The sequence below is a fragment of the Lolium rigidum genome, chromosome 7 (genome assembly GCF_022539505.1).
Source record: "Lolium rigidum isolate FL_2022 chromosome 7, APGP_CSIRO_Lrig_0.1, whole genome shotgun sequence".
NCBI lineage: Eukaryota > Viridiplantae > Streptophyta > Magnoliopsida > Poales > Poaceae > Lolium > Lolium rigidum.
In genome coordinates this window covers 334,016,751-334,044,740 of record NC_061514.1, presented here as the reverse complement: position 1 = coordinate 334,044,740, position 27,990 = coordinate 334,016,751, and the positions used below count along the sequence as shown (strand labels likewise).

The following is a 27,990-nucleotide window of genomic DNA, read 5'->3' as shown; positions in this document are numbered from 1 at the left end:
ACAATTATTCATGCAGCAGAATCATGTGAGACAAATTGTAAATTATTCAGTTAGAAGGTAACATAGACTGTTACAGCAAAATACAACTAGTTCTTGTTCCAAGGAATACAAGCAGCCGACACGGTAAGTATTCTCGGGCTCACCCAGATCTACCAGCACAAACTAGTCAAATAAACACTACGTTGGGCAGGCGTTAGGAGCATTGACGGCTTCAGAACTCCATGATCTCAAGGCGAGATCGTCACACAGACGACAAAGGAGCTGACACTCACTTCATGTTACACTGAAGCCGCAGCTGCTGCTGTTCCAAATCAGAGAATATCCCAGCATCGCCCTTCAGAGCCTGCACAGTTTTGTCAGCGATGTATTACGAATTAGTAAACCATGGTTTCAGTGGAGATGAAAGCAATGATGACATGTATAGGTTTTAAACACACGGTGTGAGAGAAGTTCAAAGACTAGCATGAATAGACTGGCGAGTGGAAGCACCTTCTGCTTGAGCGGGTCGAACGCCTGACTACTGGAGCAGCGCTGTCTGCTGGGCCTTCCAAGGCAGGTTCCCTGATCTTCTTTAGCGTTGATCGGGACGAACCTGCACAGTGCATGGCACAAGTTCCTTCAGAAACTGGATGCGTAACATGGATATTGGCGCTGGAAAGAAATATGGCTCACCTCTGCGGGGTTTTCGTGCGGATTGAACCTCTGCGCTGCCGTCTTCTAGTTCTGTGCATGTGGATGACGGCTGGCTTTTCTCCGAACTAATGTTATCGCTGCGTTCTCGCATGTTCTCCTTGTCTTCAGCATTTCCATCATCCGCTGAAGGATCGGCAGCTTCCTCTGTCTCCTCGTCTTCGGCATTTCCATCATTCACGGAAGGACCAGTAACCTCGGTAGATTCCCCTGTCTCCTGATCTTCGGTATTGCTATCATCCACTGAAGGACCAGTAACCTCGCTGCCTTCCTCTGTCTCCTTATCTTCAGCATTTCTATCAACCACTGAAGGATCAGCAACCTCGCTACTTTCCCCTATCTCCTTGTCTTCAGCATTGCTACCATCCACTGAAGGATCAACAGCCTCACTAGCTTCCTCTGTTTCCTTATCTTCAGCAATGTTATCCACTGATGGATCGATAACCTCACCACTAGCTTCCTCTGTCAACGAAAAGCACATAAATAAGTGAGCTCTCTAGTAAAAAACTCGGTGCACATGTCATAAATACCCCATTTGGGTTGTAGTTCATAGAATAATGGTCCACTTCAGTTTCAGTCATCATACAATGGATAGATAAGATACTCGCATGGAATATATCTTACACAACAAAGAAGATAAGGAGATTCTGGGGAAAAAAGAAGTAACTCTAGCTTTACCTTCAGCAGACTTTCTATCATTCTGCCCAACGTCTTTAGTAACTAGGATTCTATCGATAGAACCCATTTTCTGTTTATGTGCCTCAGCATTTCTGGTCGTGGCCTCCTGTTCTTTCTTTTCCTCGTGAACCTTGCTAACTTTCTCCTCGAATTCTTCAATGCAAACTTTAAGCTCTGGTTTTGCAAACTTCTTACACTGTTTGGATGAATTACCACAGATCAGTGAAAGCATAGAATTCAGTATTATGTATTCAAAAAATGTGAAGCATGTGCAGCCATCCATGCTATGCAACCAACCTTTGCTATCACGCTTCTGAAGTGGTTCATCACAGAATCTTCGGATAATGCATGCTCAAACATCTTGAAATTATCAATGAGTTTTTTCAAGCCTTTCTCGGTGTAGGTTAGCTGAGAGAGGCAGTAAGAGATGTACTCCCACTGCCTAACATCTGAAACTCAGGCAAAGAAAGAATCAAACATCTGAGAAAGGGGTAAGCCTAAAGTTATGCAGTTCATGAAAAGGGTCAAAACAAGAAATGCAGCAAAGAAGAGCTGTTTCAAGGAGAAAGGATTGAAATGAAAGAGTCAAAGAAGTCAGCTGTCTCTATAAATGAACTTACTACCTGCTTTTCTCAAAACAAGGCATATATGTTTAGTCAAAAGCCAATGCAGTGTAGGTTTGACATATCTTATAAACAAAAATAAGAACATCTACAAGATTTAATTAATAGATTATGAAAATATATTCTACGGTAGATATATTGATATCTATTCGGCATTCTAGATGTTCAGATTTTTATCTACATGATTGGTCAACCTTACAATCCGTTGACTTTTGACTACATTTATACACCTTATTTTGAGAAACGGAGGGAAAAGTTAAGACAACAATTTTTGGGCTGAGCCTTTCTCTTATGTGCGTCTGTGCCCATGGCCATAGGACCAAAACAGTGTCTATGCATATACTTGTATGTACTGAATACAGTAGCTCTAGAGAATTCCGCCAAATTCGTCACAAATAACATGAACTGCTCATTCACACATGATTGCATCTCTGGTTAAGTGGTTACTGCTTGTTATTTCTTCATAAATTTCTATTTTCCAGCCATCAAAGTTCACTTGTCTCATGGTTTCATAGACATAAAGGTGGACAGTTGATTAGCCATTCATGGAAACACACACGAGACAACATAAATGTTCAGTATAATTCGATCCTAGAAGTAAAGCCATATACCATTTCCACCAGCAAACCTATTGCAGAGCTTATCAACAAGAGCTTCCATTTGTTTATCCTGAGATTACAGTTATGAATATAGTTAATGACGGATAGAGGCCAAAGTACACAAATGGCAGGCAAAGAAAGCAGTGTGTTAGACCTTTTTAATAGAACCAATTAAAAATTGCATGATGCTGCGAAATGTTTCTTCCTTGAGGTGCTGATTGCACAGTCTGCTCAGAATATCCGGAAGAAGATTATAAATTGGATTGCTTCCTTCATAGTTGCCAAACAAAAGAGAGGCAATATTAGCTATAGTCAAACAGCAGTATTTATATATATCAATTTAATTTGTACAGTTAATGCATGTACCTTTCTTTGATAGCTCATGAAAGAAGAGTTTTGCAAGGCTTGAGATCCTCTCGTCTTCATCTTCTACCCTCACAGCCATTTCATTGATATATCCTTTAACCTGTATAGGATTTGCAAATGTGAGAAGTGTCTCAACAGTGGGAGAGAGTGAAATGTATTTCAATCGTGGGGGAGAGAAACCTTCATCATATCATTCAATATAAGATGAGAAATGACCAGCACAGCATTCTTCCTCACAGATGCTGACGGGTCGCCCAATCGGGCATATATGTGTTCTGTCCATGGTTCTAAGAGGTTTGGAAAGCGAACTGCTAAATCGCCAAGGGCTATAGTGCAGTTAGATCGGACGATTTCAGAGGGTGCACTTTCAGCAACAGTAAATAGGATTTGAAGATTTGCTTCGCTGAAAATTGAGTATATCATGAGATCCAATGTTGTCACTAATTGTATACAACTAAGGTATCCATAATAATATTAAACAAATGCAGTCATGTCAAATATAATTGCATACCAGAATTCTGCATCAATAATCATTAGTATGCAAAGAGCAAGCTTTGCAGAAGCGTGTAACACTGGGAACTGCATCAAACAAAATTATTTTGTCAGGAGAAACTTACAAGGGGCAATGGAACGAAATATTTGGAAATATCAGAAGTGCAATACAATCCAAACCTTTTGCAACAAAGTCGGGTTCCTACAGAGTTTTGAAAGAAATGGTCCGCAGTGTCCAATAAGGTTCTTTTCACAGGAACAGGAAACAATCTCCCGTTCAGCTTGTTCAGCAAGAGACTCTATTGCAATATCTACTGTTGCGCCAAGTCCCAGTTCAGCATTTATGCCTTGTGCCTGCCAGCATCACAAAATAGACAATAAAAAGCTCAAGTCACATGAAAGAATAATAAGTCAAATCCAAAATGTTCAAATGGTTAAAGATGTGCAACCAAGTAAAAATTACCTCTGAATTCTTGGAGGCATCTACCTCACTGTCCTCATTAGTGTGCTGTGATTTGTCATTCTTTGGTTTTTGTTTCTGAATCTTCTTAACGGAAGTCTCAATGTAAACCAAATGATTAAGTGCTATATGACTAATAACAAAAAGAAATCTACCCAACTTTGTGGCTGATACCGCTGAAACAAATGGACCATTCTGAGTTTCGAGTTCAACTCCATTTGACATGCCATCCATTGCTGAGGAACTGAATACAGAATTGAGGGATTTCTTTGCAATCTCGGTAGCAAAAATTTCAGGTGCAGGGTGTAAGGTATAGATGGCACTTATAGCTTTCTCTGTTGCTGCATACCATATTTTCTCAGGAAGCGAGAAGCTAGTTATCAAGCTTTGCAATGCAGCAAATACTCTGGTACTGGTACTTAGTAACTTGACCTTGTCTTCTTCTGATAATCTATGCAAGGCAAGGCATGCAGTTCTAGCAAGCAGAGGTTCTTCCTTAGCCCAGCGTCCAAACCCAATGTCAACAATATCTTGTAAATGGGAACCCAGAATGCTGGGAGATGACTTTGCTGCCATGCAAAGAATTGATAAAGCTCCACGGCATTGCACTGGCCTCACGCCGTTGATGTTAAAGCAAAAATAATCCCACAAAGCTGATATCTGAAAGAAATCATGGGAATTAGCAAGTGTGTTCCTCACGAGTAACATAAGATAGCATGCATAACTGCAAGGGTACAATAACATTCAACAAAATGGATATACTTAGGCCTCAGAAGTCATTTGTATGATACAGTTGTCAAAGGCTCAAAGCACAACTTCAATGTACACAGCAAATCAATAGAACTTCTATTGTTAGAATAGTCGGAAAAAACTGTCACATTGACATGTCGAGTAGCTGGGAGCAAAGTTCTCAACATGCATCTTAAATTCTTAATTGATGGGTGTTCCAAAATTAGCTCGGTCACATACAATCTAGTTAATTGCCTCATCTTGCACTTCTAAACTACAAGGCAAAAGATAGAATAATCTAAGAAGCTTCACATCCCTAAACATGGAACTCCATATGCAAGAATAAAAGAGTAATTAGCATTACTGTAGCTACGAGTATAAACAAGCACATATTCCAATTAATAAGGTTGCACATAGCAAACATTAAAAGGAAAGAAGAGTGCACCGTGCTGGACGAAATCTCTCCTTTCAATACCAATGAACTAACTAAGTTCTCCAGTGCAGCAAGGTCACCAATGCTACAGTCAATGTTGAGGTTTATCAAGCTTTTAGCTGTTTCTGTTGGGATTCTCTTTGTGTATATGGCGATGAATGCGCTCTCCACTGCTTCATATATTGACTTGTCCTGAGAAAATACCTGCAAAAGGCTAAAAGAGTCAGGAAAATGTTGAGTTTTAACAGATACATGAGCTCATATACCAGCTAGACTTTCTGGGACATTACCAGAGGCAGCATTTTCCTGAGTGCTGCTTCTGAACCTTCAACCTGAAACTGTCTGCATCTCATTAATAGAAGAATAGTGTTCTCAACATCTGTAGCTGAAGATGATGCCAATAACTGGATAAGGATTGGCATTAACGACGTTATACATGTTGAGAATCGCAGACCAGCCTCAAGGGATGCAACCAAAGCTCGGATCTGTTCCAAGTTTGTTATATCTGCAATCATTGGATCTTGATCCCTCTGGTCTTGACTAGAAGGTAGGCAGCTATCACTTACACTCTCGTCCTGACCCACAATCATTTCTCCCAGTTGATGATCATTCACAGGTTCATCTTCCTCAGGAGACTGAGACTCCATTCCTTGCAATTTCTCCTTGTACTTCTCTAAAGTTGCCTCAAAGGTTGCAGTCCTTAGTTGAGGCCCAAAAGGGTTGTGTTGCAGCATTGTAATGAGAAGTTGTAATGCCGATTTCCTCACAATTGCACTTTTGTCCTCCAATCTCCCTGAAGCAACTGATGCCACTTCATTCCACAGGCCAATTGAAATAGCATTTTCTTCGCACAACTCTGCCCATACCTGAAGCACTCGACTCCTTGTGTACGCTGACACATCCCTACAACGCTCAATCAAAATTTCAAGCATAGCCTGCTTACTTCGGAGCCTTATGGAATGAGCACTGTTATTTCCATCAACATCTTTAAATGCCTTTGCAGCCAACTTGCCCAAGACCCCAACAAGAGAGTTTCTAATCTTGTATGATTCCCCACCAAAATGTGGTATCAGAACACCAAGATTGGTAGACATAAGTTTTGGCAACCGATCTGCGAGTTCTACTAGGAATCGCCCAACATTGTCAGCACCAGCACCATCTCTCACATAATCTTTTGGGTCAGTGCGACCAATTTCCCTGATCAGGAAATTGCCAAGCTTCCATCACCAAACTTTTTCTCTGCAGCAGCAGCTGCTTCCATAAGATAGGCGACAGTGAAATCATATTTATGGATCAAATGCAAGACAGATGCACTGGTTTGAGAAGTCCTTTGATGCTTTGTAGCTATTGCACCAATTATCCGGCATAGGCCATTTCTTGTTTCATCGTCTTTTAACACGCTTTGATTCTCAAATAGAACAAAAGTACACCTATGAACAAGAAAGTAAGATGGCTGTAAAACAAAAGTTTACTGAAAAGTTTACTATACCAAGTTTTCAGAATTTACTTTGAAACAAAAGAGAGATATCTTTCATCAGCACCGCCTGGACCAAAAAGTAATGTGAGGTCAACTTCAAGAGAAGTGGCAACAAGATTCATGATCCGCCCTCTTTGCGCTTCCCAATTCCAAGCATAAACAGGATTCTTCTTCCGACCATGTGTTGTCACCTAAACCCAAATGGCAGAACAGGCTCACTTTTAATATAAAGGTATAACCATATAAGAAGCAAAATAATCATATCCTGCGCACAAATATTACCTTTGCCCCAGTGCCACTATCAGCTGAAGATTCCTGAGTGAGGACAATGGAAAGGAGGAAAAAGGAGTATATCTTGAGGGTGTTGCGGTGAGAAGCAATGCGGTCAGTGATAGGGATCCCGTCAGAAGGGGACATGGAAGCTCGTGAAAGGGAGTCAATGTTCGGTAGAAGGACACTGAGGTTGGAGCGCAAGGCCTCAACAAGGTTGAACTTAAGGGCTGGGGGCAAGCAAGTGAAGTCACGCACGATAGAGTATACGCTATTAAACACATCTTGCTCCTCGATGCAGAAGAGTTCTTTGTCAGACAGATCAAATGAAGTGCCTTTAATATATATGAAAGCAAAAGAAAGAGTTAGTCATATTGGCAAGATACACAGACATTGACAAAATAAATAGCTACTTTCATGTTCAACAAAGTAAAAATAGTCTCAAGGGCCTAAAAGTTTGGTGCGAGCATTTGTTAATTAGTTGAGAAGCTCATCTGATTGTTAATTGGCCACAATATAAAAACATGTTGAAGGGAAAGAAAGCCAACTGGCAGTACAAGAACTCTAGATGATCTTGCTTATAGGGTAAATTTACGCCAACATTAGAGACTCCTCTTTCAGTTTTGACCATGGAACATGATAGCTGGGTCATTATTATTTTTATCTTCTTTTTCTTGTCTAGTTTCCCCTCTTAAATATATTTTCCAGTACAGCTCTCCCGTAAACATTTCCTTCAAAAACAAGGCACGATACTTTGAACACACAAGGTGCCCAGTATTTTGCAAAATAAACCCAGTGTGGCTTACACCAGACTATATGTGAACTAGCTTTCACAAAAGTTTAAAGCAGGTGCAAATTGGCAACCTTCTGTATGACAAGACTACTTCAATTAAAAATTACATATATGTTCGCTCTCGAAATGTACGGAAGTGACTTTTCTCAGATGTCCAGGACACCTAGTCTTCAAATTTTCAATTGTGGAGTCTGTTTTCACCAGGTAAGCAACGATAAATCAAAAGATGATGTAGGAACTTAAATGTGTGATATTACACTCTTTAAGAAACAACGCAAGCAGCATCAACTTCCACAGGGCTTCCCAATCTGGTGGCTTACACCAGTGTGGTTTACACCAGACTATATGTGAACTAGCTTTCACGAAAGTTTAAAGCAGATGCAAATTGGCAACCTTCCCTATGACAAGACTACTTCATTTAAAAATTACACGTATGTTCGCTCTCATAATGTACGGAAGTGACCTTTCTCAGATGTCCAGGACACCTAGTCTTCAAATTTTCAAGTGCAGGGTCGGTTTTCACCAGGTAAGCAACAATAAATCAAAAGATGATGTAGGAACTTAAATGTGTGATATTATACTCTTTAAGAAACAACGAAAACAGCATCAACTCCCACAGGGCTTCCTAATCTGGACGCCCAAATAAACCATGGAGAATGATGTAGATGGAACTTCCAAAAGGTATCAGGAATTTGGGATATATGAGACTAGTTCACTGTCTGCGGCATTTACAGAATTTGCAGTTGCAGGAAAGGAATCAACGTTACATTTCATTCTAGCGCATAATTTTGATAGAAAGCAACTCACAGAGTCATACGGTCTATAGTACTTTGGTCTACTACTGTTCATGAACTAGCACAACTTTCTCAAATACTGTCGATGTGTTGCATATTCTAAAAGCAGCAAGACCATCGGCTTCCAGAAAATAATTTTTGAGCAAACTCCAAATGGTCAGGAACCAGGAGAAGCTGTACACAAGTTAGCTAAAAACGACTAAGGCAAGATATTATCCAAAACAGACGTTCCAATTCCTAGGGACAGCCAGAACAAATCATTTCGAGCGAAATTGTACACCGGAAAATGACAAACGATAGTCAGGGACCCTTATTTATGACAACTAGGGCGTTTACTTAACTGCGTTCTAGATTTCGAGATTCTGCCTGCGCAACCAACAAAATTCGCGAAATCCCTTTGCGACAGTTCGCGAAGACGGAAAGTGGTAGGGGCGATGGACACCGAATGCGCAGGATCTAGGGTTTGCTGCCTCGAGTTCGGGGGAAACCGGACAGCGCAGCTGCACCGCGCGCGCGCGCCCGTCGAGCGCTGGATTCCGGCAAGCTCGAACCGAAGCTGTGGATTGTAAGGAGGGTTGGGGGAGTGGAAGGTGGAGCGGGCGCGGGCGCGTACCTTTGACGAACTCCTCGAGGTCGGCGGCGCGGAGGGCCGTGACGGCGATGGGGGCCTCCGGGCGGAGCGACGGTTCGCCGTCGTCGTCTCCGTCGGCGTCCCGCTCGAGATCCCGCAGGGTCGAGGGGAAGACGAAAGGGGGAGCCATCGACGCCGGCGAGGGGAAGCGGGAGAGGGAGGCGGAGTGTTTGGATTCGGGCTGGAAGGGGAGAAGAGCGGGGAGTATTTCGAAATGGAGAGCGGGAGGCGTGAAATTTCGTGGGGGTCCACCAGTGCTGGAGTGTGGCGATATAAAGCTATTTTCAGATTTTTTGTGTGAACAGACTTTCAGATACATCCGTTGTACACCTCGTAGCGGCCCCGATAGTATTTTAGGAGCCGGCAGCGAAAATAGGCTTGCACCGGTGCGTTTCAAACGGCGCCGGCCAATTTTTGATCCCAATAGAATCGCCGGCAACCCCGTGCCGGCCACTTCGCCAAGGCTGCGAATCGGGCGCGTCTGCACCTCGTGGCACGTCTGAAAACGAGCATGGGCTCCGTCTAACAGCCAGACACATCGATTTCCCACCTCCTACACACACCCGAGCTCCCACCCCTCTAGATCGCCACCGTCGCCATCCTTTCTTCGTCGTGCCTCGGTGTGGCGGCTCAAAGCCAGGCAAGAGGAGGAACATCATCAGGCATCGTGAAGCCGGCGCAATGCTGCTTGACGCCGACTACTTCAACGACGATGTGACTCATTCGCCAAAGGAATTTCGACGCCGGGTTAGGATGAACAAGGAGTTGTTATTGAAGATTGTCCACGGCGTCAGGGAGTACGACAAGTACTTCATCGCCAAGAAAGATTGCACAGGTTTGTGGGGCTTCACCTCAATTCAGAAGTGCATTGCTGCAATGCGCTGTCTTGCATACGGAGCTCCTCCAGATACAGCCAATGACTATCTACAGATGGCAAATTCAACATGTACAGGGACTCTCTACAGGTTCTGCCGAGTTGTCATAGCGGTGTTTGGTAAAGACTATTTGAGAGCACCAAGACAAGATGATACAGCTCGGATCCTGCAAAAGAATGCAGCAAGAGAGTTTCTTGGGATGCTCGGAAGCATTGACTGTATGCATTGGGGCTGGAAGAATTGCCCTTTTGCTTAGCAGGGGATCTACAAGGGGCATTGTCGTCGTGGTGAACGAGCAGATGCCATAGGATGGCTTAAGTTGGGGCCGAATGGACGTATGAGGATTCGGGGGAGGGTTTGCGATTAGATGGGAAGAACTTCCGGATGCTTTCCTCAAGAACACAACCAAAGGCCGGTATACAAGAAGAGAGACAAGAGGAAGAACTCTTTACTAGATCGCTAGCTTCATTGATCTCAACATGGTTACAAGTTGTGGTACACCGATCTCTCCGTGGTCTCGCGCCCTGTAGGAGGCGGTACCTCCTCTCCTTATATAGGGGAGAGGGTGGCTTACACGGGAAGAAACCCTAATGGCATCTTTGACTAGACAAACTACTTTACAAAGCTACTTTAATCATAGATGACACCGGAGTCTTCTTTAATCGGGGCGCCGACGTCCTCCGGCTTCTTTGACCGTCACTCTTCTCTTTATCGTCAGCCCTTCGTCAAAAGTTACTTTGCTTAGCTCATCCTTGTCTTCTAGCTCTGGAGAGAATCTTTGACCAGTCCTGCCGACAGGCTCTCCTTTCCGGTATCGTCTTTACCGGGTTCCGGCATACCCCCTTGGGGATACCGGCCTAGCTTTGCTTTCCCAAATTCCTACCGAGGCTTCCGGTAAGAACATTAAACCGGTATCTCGATGGCTCAAACCATCCGGTTTGGCATGCCTTTGGCATACCGGGGTCATCCCCCAACATTAGTCCCCGAAGCTGGTATAGCCTCGGAGGATTCTATCCTACGGACCATGCCGAGTTCTCATTTCCTTAGGATACCGGTTTAATTACTCATGCCTTGAGCTTAGTTCCAGCAGCTTTACCCTTGTTCTTTCTCTTCTCTTTGCAAGGCTCGTTCCGGCATCTCTCTTTCCGGTATCGTGTGTCTTTACTGCTTCCTCGGCGAAGTCGAGAATATCTCGGGCCCCACGCCTGACAGAGACATGCGCACTGTGACTGTCGCGCCAGTGTCAGTTGTCACATCGTTTCGACTCCCGCGCGCTCATTTAATGCAACGCAGCGGATCCCACTACCTCTTCGGGATCCCGTGTGTGCCTCCGTGTGGCCCCTCACTTTCTTACGTGTATTCCCTCGCCACGCGGCGGCCCAAGGCGCGAACCGTCGTGGGCCGCGAGGCGAACCGCCGCGGCCCAGCGGTTTCCTGCCCACCTTCTCTCTCCTTTATAAACGTAACCGCCCCTTCTTCTTCGTCTTCTTCGCATTCTCCTCCTTCGCGCACAGAGCTTCACGCCTTTGCGCCTCCGCCGCTCTCCGTCCGCCGTCGCTCCTTCAAGCTCCGGCGCTCGGCGAACTCACGCCGTGCCTCCGCCGGACTTCGCTGTGCGAAGATCTTCGGCATCAACTTCCTTGCTCCCGCCGCATTTGCGCTTCTTCGCGAGCTTCTCCGCCTCGCCGTCGACGGTGCTCCCCGGCGACCGCAGGTCCGCTCCGCCGCCAGCAAACACTTCCCTCAGCGACTCCGCCGCTCAAGGTTGGTACCAATCTCGTTTCACTTGTCCCCTGCTTGCTTTCCAGATCTTGGGTCTTTAGTGTTCTTATTTCCTCTTTTTCTTTGGTTTTCTTCTTACTCGTAGATCTTCACGCGGGGTCCAAGTCTGGGATTCTTGTTTTTTCGCATCCCCTTGCAATGTCCGACGAGGAATCCTCCTCTGCATCTTCTTCTTCCCTTTCTCTCAAGCGCCGTAGACCATCTCCCGGTGAATCCACGGCTTCAGATCCGATGGAGACCGATTCCGGCAACCCGCGGGGATCCGGTAGCCATCAAGAGTCCGGTGGCCACCTAGAATCCGGTAGTTTTAGCCAAGCTTCCGGTAGCGCAACTTCTAGCAGCTCCAGCCAATCTTCCGGCGAGGAGCCTTCCCCAATCACCCGCGGAGCCTGGATGGGTTCCAGCGTTACCGAGTTTGAGATCGATTGGTTGTACCGGTCTCGCCGGATTCCGGAAGGTGTCACTTGCCGGATTCCGGATGACGAAATCGAACCGGATCCTGAAGATGACGAATATGTTGTCTTTCTTGCTCACTTTGAGCGTGGCTTCGGCCTTCCTGCCTCCCCTTTTTTCCGGGAGTTTTTAGATTTTTACAAACTCCAACCTCACCACCTTCCGGCAACGCCATCTTCTACCTCTCTTGCTACGCCACCTTCATGGAGGCCTATATCGGCATTCGTCCCACTCGTGAGACGTTTGCCCGCTTCTTTGCTCTTCGGATCAATTCCGTTCGGGGCAAGGATATCCCCAAGCCCAAGCCGCCCGTGGAGTGCGGCTCTTGCATAGTTGGCTCCCGGCAAGGGGCCCTTTTCTTAAGTTTTCCGGCCTCGAGTCCTCGCCGCGCCCGGCAAGGGACTTTCTTCTATGTGAAGAACAGCGGCCGCGCGGATCTTATCGATCTTCCTCCTTTCGAAGCGGGGCCTCCCAGCAGGACCAGCCGGAGCTACAACCCGAAGTCCGATCATGCTGAAACTAGCCGGGTGGTACGCTTCTTGGCCTCTTTGAAGAAAGAGACCAACATCTGTTCTGACGATATCATCCGCACTTTCATATCGCGCCGGGTGCTTCCTCTAAAGTGCCGCGCACATAGGATGAGCGAGATGTATGGCTCTGGCGATCCTACCAAGATCACAGGCCGTCCTCTCAGCAAGAGGGATGTTGTCCGCAAGGCTAAGCAGATTTGCCAAACTGCTATGCCATTTGACTGGGAATGGGGCCTCCTCCCCTTCGACGACCGATAACCCTCCGACCCAAGAAGTAAGGGATTATGCGACTGGGGTTGTTTTTGGCCGGTAGCTTTCTACTCTTGCTAATCTTACTTTTTCCATGTTTCAGGCCAAGGACCGCTTCCCCCTCATTGAAGCAGAGCGGCGAGGACCTTGCCGGAAACGCGCCCTTGACTCCTTCGACCCGGATCCTTATATCTTTTGGAAGGATCTGAAGATGGGCAAGACCCCGGCTGCGCGTCTTGGCCGGTCTCCGCCAAAGCCAACCGGGTCCTCAGATGACCTGACCATGCTCGAGGTATTTTCTTTTCCGGTTTCTTTTACCTTTCCGCTATCGCTTTCCTGCGAACTGCTTCTTAGCCAAACTTAATCCATAGATTCATGAGCGCGTGCCGCCCCTGCGTGCCGAGGCGGGCTCTGAGTTTGTGGATAAACTCATGGCCCAGGGCCAAAAGAAGAAGCAGCCGGCATCTGATGCCGGTGGCAGCCAGGCCCCTCCCTCCAAGCGCTTCCGGACCGAGCCCCCGGGGAGAAGCAGGTGGGCATGCGTCGCTACGGGCGCAAGGCGATGCCAACCTCTTCCGGGTAAGTTACTCATTTTCCGGCTTGCCTCTTTTTCGCCAAGTTCTTTTTCCGGTTGCATTTTTCCAACTGTCTTTCTTTCTTTTTCTCAGTCCTGCGCTCAAGCTTGGCCCAAGGCCATCGGGCTCTGAAGATTCCGCAAGGACTTCAACCCCTCCTCCTCGCTCAAGCCCGGCACCACCGGTGCGCGCAACATCTCTGCCTCCCTTTCGGGGGCACAACAAGTTCGGGGCGTGCGGCCCCTTCATCATCGGATCACCGCACGGAGGAGGATCCTTCCTTCCCTCCGAACACCGGGACACCGGCGCCGGCAACATCGGCGCCGGAAGAAGAAGCTGCCGGGCGGGCGGAGCCTCTCGCTCCTCCCGTCCTTGAAAAGACAACTTCCGCGCCGGAATCTTCCGCGCCAGAAGGCTCCAACACGGGTGACGCTCCTAGCGCTCCCCCTTCTCCACGCACCATCCTCATGCCCCCGCCAGACGCTCCTCGCGCCAAGCCCCTCGGGGCCGCTTCTACTGTGCCGCCGCCCAAGACCTCCAAGCTCATCAAGGGGAAGGCGACGGCCTCCAGCGCCCCTTCCGGCGGCCAGCAGCCCTTGGTGCTGCACGTCGCCAAGGCCGCCAAAGATGTCGCCACGAAGGCCACCGGCCTCCTTGGCCGCATCACGGAATTCAAGCGCCAAGGCCGAGACCTGGGGCATCTCCTGCCCTACGCCCAGAAGTGGAACGCCGCGGACATAAGTCCGGCGACCCGCGGCTTGGGCAAGGACGAGCTACGGCTCTCGATCCGGTCGGGGACCGGTCGTCCGAGGAGCACTTCATGCGGCTCCGCAACGCCGTGAAAGAGCTCGACAGCGCGTGGTATGATGCCACGAACAACTTGATGGTACGTTTTTCTAACTTTTCTCAATCCTTACCGGTTTCTTCATTTCCGGCTTTGTTTTATCTTCTCCTTAGTTTTATGCCGGTTTCTGTCTTGTCTATCTTCCCAGTCCCCGAGTTTTGTGGTGAGAGCGCAGCTCTTAGTGCAAAGCTTAAGTTAAAAATTCAGCGTGAAACCGGCACTGCCAGTTCCCGAGTTTCGGGTTAAATACCTTCTTCTTAGCACACAATTTACCTTAGAAGCGCGCGAAACCGGCACCGCCAGTCCCCGAGTTTCGGGTTAAGAACTTTGTTCTTAGCGCAAAACTTATCTTGAAAACTTAGCGCAAAACCGGCACTGCCAGTCCCCGAGTTTCGGGTTAAGAACTTTGTTCTTAGCGCAAAACTTTACTAACCTCTCTTTCTTGAACAGCTCACGGCTGACGCTCGGAAGGCCCTCTTCGAGGAGCTTCTATGGGAGCACCGGGAGCTCGCTGAGGCACACGACAAGTGCCAAGGTAAATTTTTGTCTGGCCGGCATCTTCCTTACCGGAAACCTTTCCCTCCTAACATTCGCAATTTCTGCTTAACAGTGGTCCCGGAAGCTTCCATCGATGCTCTCAAGGAGCAGCTGGCCACCGCCCAACGTACGATTCTCTCCTTTTTCCTTTAAACTTGGTTTCTTCTCCATTTTTGCTAGTATAACCTTGTTAACACTTTCTTTTCCGGTTACAGGGGAGAAGGACCAGCTCATCCGGCGAGCATAAGGAGGAGCTGGACGCCCTCAAGACCAGACCACCGGGAGCTCAAGACCCAGCTCATCCAACCGGGGCTTGACCATGCCAAGGCCCTCGAAGCCGCTGCGGTCGATGCGGCGGCCAAGATGGAGGAGGCACTGGAGGACGCCGACAACGCCAACGTGGTGCTCGCTAGGCTGAGCTGGAGGAGGCGGCCAAGGCCCGGAAGGCTGCCGAGGAGAAGGCCGCGCGGCTGGAGGAGGAGCATAAGGAATGCGATCAGTTGATCCTGCAGACCGACGCCCTTGCCCATCGTGAGTTCTTTTATTTTATACTTTGACTACTGCATATGAGCCTTTTTTCCTCCGACCCCATTTTCTTTCCGTTATCTTTCCTTCCGGTCTCTTTTTCTTCCGGACTCTTTTCTTTCCTGTCTCTTTTCCTTGACCTTTTTCTTTCTTTACACAGGCCTCTTTCCGGACTCCCAGGGGTACGCTGTCAAGAAGGTCGACGCGCGCCGCAAGGACCAAGTCCGAGCGGATCTTAACGTGCCATGGACGCCCAACGACCATCTGGTTGCGCTTAACGCGCGGGTGTCCCATATGCGCGCCATAGACCGCAATTTATCGGACATCCCTGATGTAGCTACCCAGCTCTTCAGGACCTTATGGCCTGGCGAAGAGGTGCCGGACACCTTCTCCCTCATCAGCGATCGTCTCAAGGACGGCGGCAGGAGGCTCCGCGAGTGGCAGTGCTCGCTGCCCGCGGCCGGCGCGGACTCCGCCCTCCGCGTTGCACTGCTCCTGGTACCGGAGCTCGATCCGGGACGCCCTCACCGGCGTGCGCGAAGATGCGAAACCGATCCGGACCCGATCCTCTCCGCTAAGCGGCGGGATCGCGCGTACCGCATTGCGGAGTATGCCGACATGCGCACCTTCATCCCTCCCCTCCCGGCGTCAAGGACTATCTCGACGAGGAGGAGGATGAAGCCGAAGAGGAGCTCTTGGACGACGCTGATGCCGGCGATGCTCCTCCGGAAGCCCCCGCTGCGTGATGATTCTCTGTGACATGTGTGCCTGCTGTGCCTGTTGGTCCTGTTTACTTTGAAACAATGTTTGTTAAATTCTGCCCCGGAATGCCGGGGTCTATGATGTAAGACTTTAAACCTGCTTTTGGTTGTGGTACAACATTTTCTGCCGGTAAGTTATACCGGTAGCTAATTATCTTAAGTTTGCTTTAGCACATTTGCTTTTGGTTTTGCTTTTATCACTGCTTGCAAAGATTTCCCAATTGTTTCCGCATCCAATTTGATGCATACTTGGTTCTTTTGCCTTGGCTCTGCCTGCCTTCTGCAGGCGTTCTTTGGCGTATGAGCACAAGGTTCTTTCACCAAACAAACATCTTCTTGAACTTAGAAATAACTTTGAAATTTTGCAAAAAACCGGTTTAACCGGGGTTAGTTAAATTTTTCGGATTGTTCTTTCCTGCTTTCCCTTCTTGCAGTTCATGTGCTTATCCCCTACCGGTTTATCTTGCTTGCCATGAAGCCGGTTTGCGGACAGCAGACGAGTCGAAGACTCGGTAGGATTTAGCACACTACTAAGCCGGAAGGATAAAACATTCAATAAGCAACCGTAGGCGAAAAAATAAACAAGTTACATGCACTCTTATTGGGGTAGTCCCCGAGATTCATTCATCGTTCCGGCATCTTTTATTCATAGCATATAAGGTACAAAAAAGGAACTTCTTACACCACCACTTCAAGAGTAGAAAGGACGCAACAGAGCTACGTTCCATGGACGCTTGCTCTCCTCTCCGGACTTGTCCGCCTTTCCTTCTTTCCACTCTTGTGCGTCAATTAGGTAGTATGCATCATTATGAAGCACCTTGCTTACAATGAAGGGACCTTCCCAAGGTGGCAAGAGCTTATGCGGCCTTCGGTGCGCTGCACCGGGCGAAGCACAAGATCTCCTTCCGGAAAACTCTTGGATTGACTTTCCGATCATGATAGCGTACGAGGTTTCTGTTGGTAAATGGCTGTTCTTGCCAAAGCTAGCTCTCTTGCTTCTTCTAGCAAGTCGACATCGTTTTCTCTGGCCTCTTTGACCTCTTGCTCAGTATAGAGCTGCACTCTTGGTGAATCATGGATGATGTCGGTTGGTATGACCGCTTCTGCTCCATAAACCATGAAGAACGGAGTGTATCCGGTAGACCGGTTTGGAGTTGTTCTTATACTCCACAGCACTGATGGTATCTCATCAAGCCAACACCCTGTGATTTTTCCACTTTGCGTCAATGAGTCCGGGTTTGATACTGGAGAGTACCAAAGCATTCATTCTTTCCACTTGGCCGTTGCCTTGTGGGTGTGCCACCGAGCACAAATCCAACCGGATATTCTTATCCTTACAAAACCTTTTGAACTCACCTTGAGCAAAGTTGGTTCCATTGTCAGTAATAATGTTGTGCGGGTATCCATACCGCAAAATGACATCTTTCAAGAACTTCACTGCTTGTGTGCCCATCACATTTTGCGACGGGTTTCACTTCTACCCATTTGGTGAACTTATCCACCATAACCAAGATGTGGGTCATGCTTGCTTCTTGCGATCTGAATGGGCCAACCATGTCAAGGCACCAAACGGCGAACGGCCATGTCAATGGTATTGTCTTTAAACCGGACGCTGGGGTATGATTTTTCTTGGCGTACCTCTGGCACCCATTGCATTTTCTTACCAAATCCTCAGCGTTCTCCAAAGCCGTGGTCCAGTAAAACCCATGCCGGAATACTTTTGCTACCAGCGCCCTTGATGAGGCATGGTGCCCACATTCTCCTTGGTGAATTTCCTCAAGCATTTCCTTCCCTTCTTCCGGTTCCACACACCTTTGAAGGACACCGGTAACGCTTCTCTTGTACACCTCACCATTGATGAACGTATACGCCTTGGACCTTCTTTGGATTCTCCTTGATTCACTCTCGTCAGCCGGCAAGGTGCCGTTGATCAGGAATTCCTTAATAGGTTTAACCCAGGACGGAGTCTCCCGAACCAGGAGTGCCGGCACGTCTATGTCCATACCATCTACCAGCATCGTTTCTTCCGGTACCAGCGCGGCAGCGTTCGTTCCTACCGGACCAGTCCCCGAGCTTACTGGAACAGTCCCCGAGCTTACCGGAACAGTCCCCGGGTTTCCTTCGTTGATGTCCATTGGTACAATGTGTGACTCCGGTACAAAAATTGATTCCGACTCTGGACTTGGCTTGATTGATGGTACTCTCGAGTGTGCCAAAGCTATTCCGGGAGGAATTTCTTGCCGGGATGAGCCTATCTTGGACAAAGCATCCGCAGCTTCATTTTACGCACGCGGTACATGGTGAAATTCACGGCCTTCGAAGAAGCGGCAATCTTTTGCACATGAAACCGGTACGAGGCCATGTTGGCATCTTTTGCGTCCCAATCCCGGAACAACTGCTGCACCACAAGGTCCGAATCTCCATAGCAAATGATCCGGTGTGCACCGATTTCTTTTGCGACCTTAAGCCCATGGATCAAGGCCTCATATTCGGCGACATTGTTTGACGCCACGAAATGCACTTGCGGAACATACCGGAGATGATCTCCCCTTGGTGAGGTTAGCACCACACCCGCACCTAGGCCCTCCTTGAGCTTGGATCCATCAAAGTGCATCTTCCGAGTATTCCGATCTTTGATCCGGGGGCTTGTATTGCATTTCCGCCTAATCGACCAAAAAATCAGCTAAAGCTTGCGACTTAATGGCGTCTCTTCTTTCGTACTCCGGAACATACGGTGATATCCGTATTGCCCATTTAGCAATCCTGCACGGCGGCGTCCTTGTTGCACATGATATCGGAGATGGGTGCTTCACTCACCACCTTCATAGGATGTTCCTCGAAGTAGTGCTTGAGCTTTGTGGCGGCCATAAACACGCCATAGGTCATTTTCCGGAAGTGCGGGTAGTTTTGCTTTGAGAGGGAGAGCACCTCGCTCGGGTAGTATACCGGCCTGCGGACGGTTTTTCCTTCCTCTTCTCTTTCTACTACCACAACAACACTCACGACCCGGTTGGTTGCTGCTATGTATAACAACATTGGTTCTCTTTCCAACGGCGAAGCTAATATTGGCGCGGTAGCTAACATCGTTTTCAGCTCTTTGAATGCTGCGTCTGCCTGAGGGGTCCAGACAAACTTATCGGATTTTCTCATTAAGGCATACAGCGGCAAGGCCTTTTCTCCTAACTCTGCTTATGAACCGGCTTAGCGATGCTAAGCTTCCGGTAAACTTTTGTATGTCCTTCGGATCTGTGGTACCGTCATTCTCTCGATTGCCCGGATCTTTACCGGATTGACCTCAATGCCTCGACTTGAGACAAGGAAACCCAGCAGCTTGCCGGCAGGGACACCGAAGGTACATTTTGCCGGATTGAGCTTCATCCGGAACCGCCTTAGGTTATCGAATGTTTGCCTGATGTCATCGATCAAGGTGTTCTTTACCTTAGTTTTTATCACGATGTCATCCACATAGACTTGCACATTTTTCCCAATTTGATCGAACAAGCATTTTTGCATACAGCGCTGGTACGTTGCACCAGCGTTGCGCAAACCAAAAGGCATAGTGATATAGCAGTAAGCCCCGTGCGGGGTAATGAACGCAGTTTTTATTTGATCTTCCTTTTTCAAGGGAATCCGGTGGAAACCGGAATAGGCATCCAGGAAGGACAACAACTCACACCCAGCGGTTGAATCAATCACTTGATCGATTCGTGGCAAAGGAAAAGGATCTCTTGGGCAAGCTTTGTTTAGGTTGGTGTAGTCGATGCACATACGCCACACCTTCGGAGCTTTTGCCTCCAGGTTCTCATCTTTCTTCTTTTCAACCATCACCGGATTGGCCAGCCACTCTGTGTGCGTGACCTCCACAATGAATTTGGCAACAAGTAGTTTGGTTACCTCTTCTCCTATGATCTTTCTTCTATCTTCAGCGAACCGGCGCAAGGGTTGTCGCACCGGCTTGGCATCTTTCCGAACGTTTAAGGAGTGCTCAGCCAGCTCCCTCGGAACACCTACCAAATCTTCGATAGACCGAGGCAAAGATATCCCGATTCTCACGGAGGAAGCTGACGAGCGCGCTTTCCTATGCTTGATCGAGGCCGGCACCGATACGAACGGTGCGCTCTGGGCAAGCCGGATCCAGCACAATGTCCTTTGTTTCATTTGTCGGTTTGAACGCCGGAGCGCTCAGACTTGCACTCATTGCCGCTAAGCTCAGCTGCGAGGGTCGAGCCGGTGCAACGAGCGGTTTGCATCCTTTTCTTTTCCTCCGCGATCACCGGCGATTCCGCTAGGTTCGATCCGGTGGCGCATGTTTCCGGCGAGATCTTGTAGTTTCCCACCACGGTCGAGAGGTCCACGAGGTGCCGGCATCTTCATCTTGAGATACGCCGTGTGAGTCGAGGCCATGAAGGCCGCCAGCGCCGGTCTCCCCAGCAAAGCATGGTACGGACTATCTAAGTCCACCACCTCAAACTCCAGGTTCTCAACCCGGCAATTGTCACGTCCTCCAAACGACACGCCACCCGGACTTTTCCAACCGGTGCGCAGGACAAACCCGGAACGATCCCATGGAACGTTGTGCGCGTTGGCTGAAGCATGTTTTCTGTTATGCCCAGCGTATGCATGGTGTGCTTGTACATGATGTTGATGCTTTCGCTGCCATTGTCTATCGGCACGTTGCTTGAACTTCACTCGAGTTTGCGGCCCTTTCATGATTGGGTCCACAACAAGAGCGTATCCGCCGGATTCGGCATGATTTTGGGGTGATCCTTGATCGACCAAGCAATTTCTCGATTGGACCATTGCATGTATCCGGGCACTGCAGCGCATCCTTGCATTTACTTCCATGGAGCGGCGATGCATACTTTGCACTGTCTGTTGGCTCGGTGACAAAAACAACACGGCACAAATGCGGGTCTTCGTAAACATTCCGGCCTAAAGGTGCCGGTGGAGGTGGTTGGTTATCATCTTGCTCCACCCGGTTAACTTGCCGAATCTTGCTGCCGGTTTGGCTGCACCGGTAAAGCGTTCGGCCCGGTAAGCGGTGGTGGCGGCGGTGGCTGCTGCTGCCGCGGCATGTCCGGCGGTGGCATCATTGCATTGCCTCCTCGCCCTTGGGCATCTTTTACCGCCCCCTTTTCCATCAAGTACTTGGTCCAGGTACAATCCTTCGTCAGATGGTTTGACGGGTGTGCTGGATTCGGTGTGTGCCACCGAGCATGGTTTGGTCCATGGCAGCTTCCATGGTGTACTTTGCGGGTTCTTGCCGGTTTCTTTTACTGGACCCGGGGTTTCTTTTCCACCTTGTTTCTTTGGACCCGCCCATGGCTGCGATCCGGTTCTCTGCCTCCGGCTGCCGCCGGCATCGAGTTTTCTGCACGGCGGCAACTTGCTGCGAGCCATACCTCCCGATCCGGGAAATCTTCCCTCCTCTTGTTGTTCCGGTTGTCCCGGTGTTGCTCTTGGCGTAGGCTGTTCGGTTCGAGGTTGCACTGCTGCGGCTGCGTTGGGTCTCCCAACGCATAGTTATCCGCCACACGTATCATCTCTCGCCAACGTTGTCGGCATGTTCCGCTGCAGCTTTTGCCACAACGGCGAACCTCTTTTGCATCCATCGCTAAACCAAGCAATGGCACATGTGCCTCGATTACCCCTTCGCGGGAGTTCCTTGTGGTGTTCCACGGGCCGGATAATCCCGGTCCGTTTCGTTCGGGCGCTGCACGCACGGAGCAAGTTCTTTGCGGCCTGTTTGGCCTTTGATAGGTGCTTCGCTGAAATTGCTCACAAAAGCCTCCTCAAAATCCAGCCAGCCATTTATGCTTCCTGCCGGCAAGTTGTTTAGCCGGATTCTTGCCGGTCCAACCGAAAACGATGGTATGATCCTCACGGCCCAACGCCGGTTTCCTCCTCTGCCCTACGGTTCCTCCACCGCTGCGACGTATACCGCGGTCACGTAATCCGCGAGCCAATCTTCCGGCTTCGTAGTGCCATCGTATGTTTTTGTGTCACGGGGCAACGTGAAGTTGCGAGCCGAGTGGTTTTTCTCTCATGATTCTTGGGCCAAAGCACTTTGGACCTGGAGGACCTTCCTCCTCGATCATTTCGACAAGTACACTCTATCCGGACGGTGCCTCGCATCCCGTTCCGGTAGGTATCTCTCTCCCAAGCGTTCCCCCAATGGGTTCCGGTATCGCTGCCGGTCTTGTCGAATCGGCTTCATCGTAACGTTGCGGTGCCGCGGCCCTTGCACTGCCGGTACCTTGGTGGAGGCATCTCCTCCTCATCATCATCATACGCTGCCCTTGCGGCGGGATAGTTTTGCCCGGTTTCATGTCTACCGGCATGATTGTTTCCGGCATAGCCTTCCTTGGCGTAGCCTCGCTCTGCCCCTTGCCTTTTTCTACCGGCATCGTGTTGCCCGGCTTTTTGTTTACCGGCAAGGACCGGATCATACACAGTCATCTGCCGTGCGTTCACTTCTTTTTCTTTTCTTCTGTCGGATGGGGGACGAGGCCTGCCCATGGGATTTGCTTCCGGCATTCTTTGTTGAACGCGCGGATTTCGAGGCTATAGCCTTGTTCGGCTTAGCCACGGCTGCTCGGCGTTCTGCTGCTCTACGAGTATCTAGCGGCTCTCGACACGCTCTTGTTGCTTTGCCGAGCCTCTCCGGTAAGCGAGTCACACAAATCTACGGCGGCTTTAGCAGCTTTTATGGTTTTATCCGGACTGCTTGTACTTAGGTTTCTCTACAATGCTAACGAGATGCGGAGGTACTCTTGCCGGTAAGAACTTCCTTACGCAAATCCCGATCTAGATTGCGAGCCTTAAGCCGGTTTTCCGGTATCCTAGCGAGCATGAGCGCTAACAGAAGCAAGGCCATGGGCAGCGTTATACTCACGTACGGTTAGGTTCAGCTCGCGCTGCGCCTTGACGACGTCTTTGCCGCTCTCGAGTATCCTCAGGCGCTGTGCCTCCAGCTCCGCCTGAGCCGCTGCCGGGTCGATGTTCTGCGCGATGGGGGTCGCCAGCGCGTTCATCGCCGCTTGGAGAGGCGTTGCCGGTGGTGTGGAAGATGCTCCCGCTGCGCCGGTGTCGCGCTCCAGCGGTGGCTTAGCCGCACGGGTCGAAACCGCGCGACCAGCACCTTCAGCCGCAACCTCCTTTCCTGCACCAGCCACACCGGTCATCATTACCTCGACGCTGCCGGCGGCGCGACCAGCACAAAGCCATCTTGGCGGGTCCGGTGCCACCAGCACCGGCGAGAGGCGCTGGCGCACGGGGACGGTGCCGAAGTAGATGCGGTGGCTGCCGAACTCGATGATGCGGCCGTTTCTGGGGAAGATGCCGCCGTTGGCGAAGCAGCCCGCGTTGTCGTTGATGAAGTCGATGGAGTAGAAGCTGCGGACGAGCGCGGACACCGTCCGCTCGCCGGCGAACTCGAGGAGGCCCGCCCGAATGTGAATTCCGGCATGCGCCACTTCATGCCCCACGGTGGGCGCCAAGCGTCGTCGTGGTGAACGAGCGGATGCCATAGGATGGCTTAAGTTGGGGCCGAATGGACGTATGAGGATTCGGGGGAGGGTTTGCGATTAGATGGGAAGAACTTCCGGATGCTTTCCTCAAGAACACAACCAAAGGCCGGTATACAAGAAGAGAGACAAGAGGAAGAACTCTTTACTAGATCGCTAGCTTCATTGATCTCAACATGGTTACAAGTTGTGGTACACCGATCTCTCTGTGGTCTCGCGCCTGTAGGAGGCAGTACCCCCTCTCCTTATATAGGGGAGAGGGTGGCTTACACTGGAAGAAACCCTAATGGCATCTTTGACTAGACAAACTACTTTACAAAGCTACTTTAATCATAGATGACACCGGAGTCTTCTTTAATCAGGGGCGCTGACGTCCTCCGGCTTCTTTGACCGTCACTCTTCTCTTTATCGTCAGCCCTTCGTCAAAAGTTACTTTGCTTAGCTCATCCTTGTCTTCTAGCTCTGGAGAGAATCTTTGACCAGTCCTGCCGACAGGCTCTCCTTTCCGGTATCGTCTTTACCGGGTTCCGGCATACCCCCTTGGGGATACCGGCCTAGCTTTGCTTTCCCAAATTCCTACCAGGCTTCCCGGTAAGAACATTTAACCGGTATCTCGATGGCTCAAACCATCCGGTTTGGCATGCCTTTGGCATACCGGGGGTCATCCCCCCAACAGGCATACTGGTGAGTGCAGTATCATTCTTGAGGCGGTGGCAGACCATGACCTTTGGATTTGGCATGCATTTTTTGGCATGGCAGGAAAAAACAATGATATCAACGTGTTGCAGCGCTCTCCGGTGTTTGCTAGGCTAGCTGAGGGACAAGCTCCTGTTGTGAACTTTGAGGCGGCCACGCATACAACAAGGGGTACTATCGAGCTGATGGTATCTACCCGAAGTATGCTACATTTGTGAAGACAATTGCCTCTCCATCAAACGAGATGGAAGCCTATTTTGCAACATGTCAGGAAGCAGCACACAAGGATGTTGAGCGTGCTTTTGGGGTGCTTCAGCAGCGTTTCGCCATTTTCAGGTACCCTGCTCTCACTTGGTCTGAGGCTCAGATGTGGGAGGTGATGAACGTCTATGTGATCATCCACAACATGATCATTGAGAGCAAGCGCGACGTGCCTGTGCAGTATGATCATCCATTTGATTATCAAGGGCCACTAGCTGAGGTAGAGTATGTACCCCAAGAATTTGCTGCTTTTCTTCATATGCACAATGAAATTCGAGATGCAGGTGTCCATGCACAGCTGAAGGAAGATCTAGCTGCGCATTTGTGGGCGAGGAGAGGAGCCGCCAACAATGCATGATTTTATTTCTATTTGTTTGCCTGTATGAATAATTTAAGTACTATTTCACAATAATTTCCTCGCAATATGGAAAAAAAGGTTGAAGATATTTCAAATATATCGACTTTTTATGTATGCAACAAATCTCCATTGGTTAGAGCAAATCATGGAGAAAAATAATGGCACATACGTAAATAAAACTCAACACTTGCAACAATGTGAAAATAACTTGCAACATGAAGCAAATGCAACAAGCATCCACAATCATTGAACATGTCGGCAGTCTATATGAAGTAAAACAGCAAAGAACTCTTGCAGCATGTCATAACAACATATGAAACACTAACATGAGAAGTGCTTGGTGTAGGTGTTGTGAAATGTGTATACACTAGCACAAAATACCCGTGCGTTGCTACGGTTCCACCATCATGATGATTGAACAAAAAATATAATAAAAAACAATGATGCCTGCAGAATGACAACAATAACAGCTTTGTGATAGACACTACTACCAAAAATACACGGTGAACCCTAAAAAACACTCAGTGAAGATGCTGCCGTGTATGACACTCGGCAAGGGACACATGGGGAAGAATCTTTATCGGGTGTTTTTTCACATGTACTCGACAAAGACTCAATGCCGAGTGTTTTCTCGCATCACTCGGCAAAGAAAAGGTAACTTCCGTCCCCCTCCATCTAACAGCGCAAGGTTTTTGCCGAGTTTCTCTCCCATGTACACGGCAAAGGCAGCCCTGATGTGCTACCACGTCGCTCTGGTCTTCATTGAGTGCCAGCTCCAGAGACACACAGCGAAAAGGAACAGGGGCCACGTCAACATAGATCTTTGTCGAGTGCCTGCTGCTGGGGTACTCGGCAAAGCCCAGCTCTTCGCCGAGTGTCTTGCCCTAAAGCACTCGGCAAAGGTGGTAAAAAAGGCCACATCGACGCAGCTCCTTGTCGTAATATGAGCTTGCATAATATGATTGACCCATACTTTTAGGTCAGCTTTGACCCGCCATAGATGATGAAGCACCAGGTGGGTGCGAATCTTCGTGCATGGTGGTCACGCTCAAGCCCAGTAGTAGTGGAAGTACTTGAGCGCCGCCGTTTTTTTCTTTGGCAAAGCTCTCTCTTATATCGAGATCTCTGCAATCCAAATTCTCGTTCGGCCCGACGGGGGATGATCTCAGCAATTTCAGGGGCTTTTTCCCACACGTTTAATCTCTCAGAGTTTTCCGATTTTCTTTCTATCTCTCACCGTCTGTCAATCCCATACTTTTAGGTGGTCACGCTCAAGCCCAGTAGTAGTGGAAGTACTTGAGCGCCGCCGTTTTTTTCTTTGGCAAAGCTCTCTCTTATATCGAGATCTCTGCAATCCAAATTCTCGTTCGGCCCGACGGGGGATGATCTCAGCAATTTCAGGGGCTTTTTCCCACACGTTTAATCTCTCAGAGTTTTCCGATTTTCTTTCTATCTCTCACCGTCTGTCAATCCCATAATCAGAAGTTAATGAGGAGGCTTACTGATTGCATTAAACTTGATGTATATAAACCGGTCCAATTCCTTATGATGTGGCGAGGTGGGACTATTGACTACAAAAATATTCATGGGTATTGGATCCCTACGGCCCATTGCATTGATGCAGACCAGGTCCAGCAACGTAAGTATACCTGGCAAACGCGTGATTGGAGATGGTTCGAACCACAACAGAACAACAATAGATGACTATCGCCCACGGACCGAGCGAACAGTTTTGTCACTTAAGCGTTGGCAGGCCTTGTAATTCCAACTATAAAATATGGGCAAATCTAAAACGAACGAAAATTTTAGGGAAAAACTTTACTTCCTTTATTAGTACTAGGACATTTGCCCGTGCTTCGCTACGGGTGAATACTTTGTAGGTTACGAAAAATCTTGTTGATTTGGCGCACCGCAATGCGTAAGTTTTTAAAATTTGTAATCTGTTTTACATGAAAGAATCCAAATTATAGTCATGTATCATTGGCATTGTGCAACCCTTTCCATTTTCTAAGATAATCATTTTTTGGTACCACTGCATGTTGAAAATTATCACTAACTCGATCTGAGTAGCTTTGAGCACGCATAGACCACCGAAGCCAATCTTGAACACATGTAGTACATAATTAATCCGATAGGCACTTTCATCTGTTGCCCGAGCACAAAACGGAAGAATCAGCAACCACCTCGCACTACAATTAAGGAAGCCAAACAAACCATGACTTGGTCCTCGGATCCTAGGTTGTCTGGATACGACGATACGGATACGGATACCACGATACGCCGATACGTCGATTTTCCAAATACACGGATACGGGGATACGTTTGTATACATATAATTATTAATAACATATATATAAATTACTGATTTTTTACCAGAAAAACTACCATATAGGAGTACCTATAGGTTGTTTGCCTAAAAACTTCACAACTATAGCGCTCTCTTAATCACTTCTCCACCTAGCTCTCAAGTAACGGTTTAATTTCTTTTAAAAAAATGGAAAATCAGCTGCTATGTACGTGATAGGTATCCGTAGGTATCCGATACGTATCCGCATGTCCGGCAGTATCCGATACGGATACGTGAGTTTTCTGAAGTATCCGTGCATCGTAGTCGGATCAGCCGCCGCGGTTTCGACGTGTCGGAGCTGAAGGCCGCCGTAGTGAGGATCCGCCATACAGCCGACTTCAGAAGGAGGGTCTGGCTTCACGCGTCGATTCGTTTCTATAGTTATGCGGCACCACGTCAAGATCATGCCCTATGTTGCCGGAAGGCCTCGCTGTGGGGCTCTGTATTTTTTTTTACTGGCGTCGTGCCGGTAGCAGGCTAGCAGCACAGAGGATGAGAGGAACACGAGACTCGTCTCCATGGCGTCCATCAAGCGCTTCATAGCTTGTGCGCACGTTGGATCTAAAACCTCGCGTGGACATTCAGGGTGATGCCAAATCCATGGGAGTCCTAATATTCGAGTAGATGGCCGAGCGA

General features: G+C 48.7%; 1 protein-coding gene across 1 annotated transcript; it reads right to left on the bottom strand.

The window, feature by feature from the left end:
* Positions 1–24: 24 nt before the first annotated feature.
* Positions 25–9,165, bottom strand: LOC124674313 (condensin-1 complex subunit CAP-D2-like). Its single transcript, XM_047210351.1, is given in 18 exon segments — positions 25–343; positions 490–592; positions 673–1,152; positions 1,369–1,564; positions 1,666–1,817; positions 2,603–2,660; positions 2,745–2,860; positions 2,957–3,056; positions 3,137–3,359; positions 3,468–3,535; positions 3,629–3,802; positions 3,912–4,568; positions 5,083–5,274; positions 5,361–6,277; positions 6,280–6,500; positions 6,578–6,738; positions 6,830–7,152; positions 9,018–9,165. Coding segments are annotated over 18 exon segments (4,296 nt in total). The 3' UTR covers positions 25–336.
* Positions 9,166–27,990: the final 18,825 nt, after the last annotated feature.